Here is a 6,515-nt window from a genome sequence, read left to right on the forward strand (position 1 = left end):
CATTCGGCCGTCTTGAGAACCGATTGGGTTACCAATGCCTGCCTCAACAGAGCTGCCTGAAGTGCCAGGTGAGAATACTGTGTCCGGGTGAAAGTCGTGCTGCTGGGTCCAGTCTAGACAACAATGGTTGCCGAGAAGGTCGTGCAGGGTCTTTACCTCAGTTACTCCATGAGTCCTGGTGAATCGACTAGGCCAAAGGCTGATGCAGAGCGTCTCTTCTGAGCAAAGTGAATTTCTTGCCGTCCTTTTCAATACTTCTCATCGTCTTACTCCCTCAGCGCAGTTATTTTCTTCACACAACTCCAACAAAAAGGGGCGCCTCCCTCGCTCTCTCCAACGCCTTACTATTCCCAACATGCATCACAAAGCCGAAAGCCCAGGCAGTGCCTTATTAAAGTCGCAAATCAAGATTGCCGACATGACGGCTTGTCGCAGCAAAATGTGTCGGAAAATCCACGGGGAAGTCGAACTCAAAAATTGAAAAGATTCGCAAATCGAAGTGAGAAAGCAATCCAGCCAACCACAGATCGCCTTTGCCATGCTATGCAAGGGTAGCTCCTCTGTATGCAGAGTCTATCTGACCAAAAAAACTCGGTTGTAGTAGGTGTTTTGTGTGGTCTCTTTGGAGCCGTCGAAATGCATCAAAAGCTAATTAATCTCGGAGATCAGGAAACAAAAGGAAATTCGGAGGACTCGTGACAGATGTGTCTCCGGGGATGTTGGGAGACACGTCGTGATGGGGGAGATCAAGCCTTTTAACCACGGCTGACTTGACTAGCACTGGTTCTGCTCCGTTCATCGTCCTCCTCGATCACATCACTAAGCCTAGTAGGATGATGGTGACGGGGGACAGTCTCCCAGCCGGGCGCAGCATAGCCGGAGCCCGAGTAATCCGGCCCGGTGCCAGAATACGGCTGCTGTTGCTGCGGTGGGTGCTGGCCGCCAGCGTATTGCGAGCTTGATGGAGGATAGCTCACACCGCCCGCGGGCTGCGCTACAGGCGTCTCGTAATCTTCTGTCCCCGAGTCAGACCTGTCATCTCCAGGAGTGCCAGGTGCGCGGAAGGGGACTTTGTGGCCTCGGGAGTCGCGGATGAAGTTGCCCTGTGCATCTATGGCGTACTCACCTTCGCTATAGCCTCCCTCTGATCCACCGCCGCCACTGTAGGCGCTACCTCCCTCGTGGTGGACGGTCGCCTGGGGCTGCTGGTAGAAACCGCCGGTGCCGCTGGGTCCTGCGGCAGTAGAGGTCGTCGGTTGAACGGGTGGGGCTTGCGAATAGTCGCCGTAGCCTTGCTGCTGGGAACCGTACTCTGGATTCTCAGGTTGAGGTTGCGATCGTGGATCTCGAGAGCTGCCGTGTCGTGATGGAACGCCCTGTGTCATGGGCACCACCTGTACACCACCGACAATTGTCGGTAGACCTTGTTGTAGGGAAATGGTTCGATCACGCTCCTCTTGCTCACGTCGGCCTAGCTCCTCCCAAGCACGGCGCGCCTCTTCTTTGGAGATGGTCAATTCCTTCTGCATCTCAGTCATGCGCTTCTGCGTCTTTGAGTTGGCGCGCTCATGCTCGACCGCATCTCTGATCGCATCAGATCTGCCCCGGCGCTCCTCCTCCAAAGCAGCCTCGAGCATCGCATTCACCTCCTGGTGCCGCTCCAGTTCCGCGCGCGTCTCGAAAAACCACCGCTGGAATTTGCGCTCCGAACTAGCGCGGAGCCGTTGAAGCTCGACCACGGCATGGAAAAGGTTAGCGCCCGCAGCCGAAAGATCGGTCACTTGTCGGGAGAGCTGCGAAGAAACGGGATCTCTGTCGATGTCCTCGGCATGCTGCTGCAACTTCCGAATCCAGAAGCTTGTCAGGCCCTCCCAATGGGCTGACAAGGCCTCCCAGCGCTCGAAGGCATGAGGGAACGAATTCCTAGGTCGAGTTCCTGCTGCCGTTGAAGATTCACCGGTTTGGCCAGCACCACCAGCTGTGGTCTGTGCGGCCTGGGGAACTCCTGTAGGGAATTGCGGAGGCGCCCCCTGAGCAGCTGGATTTCTAGACGGCCGCTGCTGTTGCTGTTGCGTGCCGGGGTTCTGAGATATTCTGGTTGACGTCTGTTGCTGAGACGGTCGAGCCTGAGGATCCGATGTCTGTCGCTGTCGTCGTTGTGTAGAGATAGGATCACTGGGCTGAGGGGCGGCGGGTATGTCTCCCCCGCCGCCTCCTCCTACATGTGATGGACCGCCAGCGCCAGCAGCCTGGGCTCTCCGCTCCTGTCTCTGCCGCTGTTCTTCCAGGAGGCGTGCCTCTTGCTCAGCACGCTCCCTCTCCATCTGCTCCCGCTCCGCTCTTTGACGTGCCGCCTCCCGCTCCTGCCGTGCGTGCATGATGGCCCGGGGTCCTCTTATGCCCTGAGACGGCGAGCCAGTCTGCGCGGGCGGTGCTGTCGGTCGTGAAGTCGATCCTCCATTGCCATTGGTGACGGCCGGGCCGCCGCCGAGGAGCTCCGCCATGGAAGCGTTCTCCTCGATGAGGTCGGGCGTGAAGGGGTTGGGATGTCGCAGTGCTTCCTCGAGCGCCCAGAGGATCGCACTGTGGGTGTGTCTGGAGATGCGAACAACCGGGTGTGGCTGGGATGTGCCCGGCTGTGGGGAAGATGAGATTCTTGGGGGAATGAAAGACGGAGGTAGAGTGGTAGAGGCTTCCTCGAGAGAGTCACTCAGATCCTGTGAGAGCTGCCGTCTGGGTTGGCGAAGACGCTCCCTGCGTTTTTCCTGGTCCGGTGACCCAGCAGTGGCGGCGAGGATCCGAGGATTTATACCAACGGAGACTGCCTCGAGGTGAACCTGCCTGGGTGGAGTCTGCTCTCTGGGCTGGGGACTCGGGGTGTTGAGGAAGCGGGGAGTACGACGCAAGACTCTTTGGGATGACGGAGTGGATCTGTTGTCTTCCTGTGCTGGAGACTGCTGAGGACTCTGGTATCGAGGAAGTGTTCGCTGCTGGCGCTGACGTGACGGCGTAGAAGTGTCGTGGCGGTCGTAACGGTCGTGAGAAGAGAAGGGGGGATTAGTTCCCGTCACCTTCGCGAATGCCTCGCGCTGGTCACCAGGAGTGCCTGGAGAGCTGGACAATGTGATGGTGGTTCACCACGGTGCGTGGTGAAGTAAAAGCAGTGGGAGTGGTTGTGGTCGTGCAAAGTAAACAAAGATGTCTTGGGAAGGGAAGTGATGTGAGTCGACGGTGACTTCACACCAGCTAACAATGCCCTACCCAAAAATGAGGAAGGCGGTGATCCGTCTGGTATGCAACAGTTTCTCACCGACGATTGCTTTGCAATTGTTAGGAGAAAGTCGTTGCACAGCAGAAGAGAGAAGCAGAGGGAAAGGAGGATAAGCGCGAAAAAGGGCAGTCGTGCTGGTAGCGCGAGGTTGTTGCCGGGCCTCTTTTCGCTGGTGCTGCGCTGTCGTCGAAAATGGAGAGGTTGGCGGTTTGGCGAAAAAGCGGGTGGCAGGAACACCTTGCGAAAACGAAACGAGATTTGGTGGCCAGTTGAAGAGCTGTCGGCTACAAATGAATGATGCCCTAAAAACACTTGTCGCGTCGTCAGATTCTATTTTTGAGGAGTCACCAGCTGTGCATCCAAGGACAGTCGCAGTGAAAGGGTCTTTCTGGGTCGTGATCTAGGCCGTGGTGTTGTCGTCGTTGTCGTCGTCCACCGCTGCCCGACTGTCACTGGCGCACACCCACCACACCAACAAGCTGCACCCAACTTCTGCCTCCGTCGCCTCACCGTTTCGCGTGGCCAATTGAGCTATGATAGACTGGCGATCGGACTGAAGAGCTGCAAAAGACTCATCGGCAACCATAATCGCATATCAATGGCTCCAATTGCGGTTGCGCTGTCGAGTTGAGAAGTGTCCAGCGGCCGTTGGCGTCTCCCAGCCTCTGTCATATTCCGCCCCAGTTGTGTGTGCGATGCAGCGTCTTCTCTCTTCCAATTACAGGCCCTCCAGCCAGGAAAAAGTTGCTGCGGCAGTAGCAGCACGGGCCTACGCAATTGTCTGGCCGGGTAACAATCGAGGGATCCAGCGCCAGGTCCAGTTCAGGAAGCTATTGTCATTGCAACGGGCTGTTTCTGTCGTCGCAGAGCATTATGAGCAGAGCGACGCTGGGCGGACAGAGTGGGAAGTGTTCCCGGAAAGGAATATCTGTCTGTCTCAGCCTGCCTTAGAAGATTTGAAAGGCAGATGTTGTGCGGATAGCGGCAGCAACGGGAGGCAAGGGTTTTGTAATTCGGGGCTTGATCTGTTGAAGGGTGGGCTGGATCATCCTCCCCCTTCCACTTGGCGCAGCACCAACACCCGGATCTGCGTTTGTGGCCCTTTCACTCTCTGTCACTCAGTCCAACTCCCCCCGGTCTGAAGTACTCTCCGAATCAGTCTCATCTGCTGCTTCACTCCTTCAGCTGAGGACCAGGGCTCCTCTTTGGTCAGCCAACTCTCCGTTTTAGATTAACCCGCGCAGATGAGAGTTACACACGCGGGAGGACAACCTGAACCATGTCTCTGCTGCCCGCTGAAACAGCCGTGGGCCAGACATTCTACACATGGCTCAAAACAACTCTAGGTTAAGGATCTATTTATTAATGTTGAATTCATTTCTTTCAGATGAGCAGCTTGCGCATACTCTGAAGAGGCGTAACTGTGCGCCTATCCATCAGATGGATCGGCAAGCTTTGAGGGTGACAAGGCCGACAGGGCCACGCACGCCTCTTTGTCAACCAGAGCACAAGCAACCTTCCTCGACATGCGCCTCGAAGAGCTTCGATCACTTGCTTGAGTGTCTGCGCTGGCAGCTTCGAGACTATCCCCATCTCTTGCCATTGATGAAAGCCAATGGGGAGATTTGATCAATCAGCCAAAATTCGGGAGGCTGGGATCAAGGTCAGAGGCAGCTGGTCCGTCCGTCGCCTTCACCCTTCCTCCACCATACATAGTACATGAAATCATGCACTTCCCGCGACGCAGGCAAAATTAGACGCTCCTGGAGTTGTGCGTTGGCAGTACATGAAGAGCCATGGATCAGTGACGAAACAAATGCCGGCTAGTCCAGGCCCTGCCCAATGGGCTCTCAGCTGCCGAGCTCTAGCGAACCCAATAGGCCGGATCCAAAGCAAGGCCATCATCCCCCTGAAAGCCCTGAACCCTGCTTGGCTCTCCATCTTGGTGGAGGAGGGTGGTGTGGGCTGGTGCGGCAAGGGTGGGTTGGTGGGAGCTGGTCGGCGACGTGTGGCTTGTTAGATTGGCCCCCAGCTGTACTGTACTGTGGTACCTGTCTTGCGCACCCGCGTGTGCTGCTTGCAAGCTCCTCAAAGCTCCAGACTCCGGCGCATTTCCAGGTTTTTCTCTCCTTTGACAAGTCAGCACATGGTGGAGGTGGGATCATCCAAGGACCAAACGGACAGACTAATGCAACTCGTGATATAAACCGGATGCGAGTCTTGCGTATCTTAAGACCCCGTCCAAACGAATAATGGCTGGGCTATTTATCGCAAACCCTCATTCGAAGAGGAGCTGTGGCCATGGAGACCTCGGATGGAGAGCCGTGAATGGGCATCATTTGTCGTGAGGCTTGCTTGCTGACTACCGGTATGACCATGGCACGTTTTCAAGAAATGAGAGAGCCACCCACACAGACTGGTTGGTTGTTTTAGCCCGGCAAGGGACGGCTCGAGCCCGCGGGCACAGTCCCCAGGGCTGATGTACCCGGCCTGCCATGATCTCCCCCGCTGGCCAATCAGCGGCCGTTTTCAATAGTTCCGTGAATTAAGCTTCCCCCTGACCACTTTGGATGCTTCAAGGTTCACTGACAGCTCAATGCAAAGCCATGTAACACCATCACGTGTCGGGATGTTCAATTTCACTTCTGATGAAGCTTTTGGAGTGTCTCCGACTTATCAAGGCCAGTTTGACAGCAGGATTGGGGCGACCAAGTGGTTCTCAAGCTTTACCGCCGCTCATTTCCTGCAAAGCATCCCTCATCCCCCTTTCAACTACCTCAATCATCCCTACATAACGTCCGGTCGCAAGAAACAACAAGTTGCCTAACGCAGGAACGACTGCATGATTCAACATGTAGGGAACATCATGATGATGCACTCGAAAAGCTAAGACGACCAGTATGGCTCGATTCAGGGCGGGAAATATGGTTAACCTAACCTACTGCTCTGGAGAGAAGCTAAGGGCATGCCTTACAGCTCGCCTCTCACCAGACATCCGGTCAGCGAAATTCAGGCCTTGGAATATCAGCTGTTTATAACGGATCGCAGGGATTCCCACGATCTTTCCCTCGGAATCCAACCTATACAGGGGATCATGCAGTCTTTAATGGTGTCAATATAGCTCTTTAACTGTGCAGCCATACTTTTCAACTACTACAAATCGGATAGAATATGTTACCAGAGCCTCTATAATCGTGCCGAGAGTCATCCTACCTTGGACTTGGCCATCATCAACAACGAGGTC

The 6,515-nt window shown here is 55.5% G+C and overlaps 1 protein-coding gene across 1 annotated transcript; it reads right to left on the reverse strand.

Moving 5' to 3' along the window:
• Positions 1 to 755: 755 nt before the first annotated feature.
• Positions 756 to 2,378, reverse strand: UCRPA7_1402 (hypothetical protein; the record flags this gene model as incomplete). Its single annotated transcript, XM_007913991.1, has 1 exon — positions 756 to 2,378. One exon carries the CDS (start codon positions 2,376 to 2,378, stop codon positions 756 to 758), a length of 1,623 nt encoding a protein of 540 aa, XP_007912182.1.
• Between the last annotated feature and the right edge of the window lie 4,137 nt (positions 2,379 to 6,515).

Source organism: Phaeoacremonium minimum (genome assembly GCF_000392275.1).
Source record: "Phaeoacremonium minimum UCRPA7 unplaced genomic scaffold PA7_03_scaffold_91, whole genome shotgun sequence".
Taxonomy (NCBI): Eukaryota; Fungi; Ascomycota; class Sordariomycetes; order Togniniales; family Togniniaceae; genus Phaeoacremonium; species Phaeoacremonium minimum.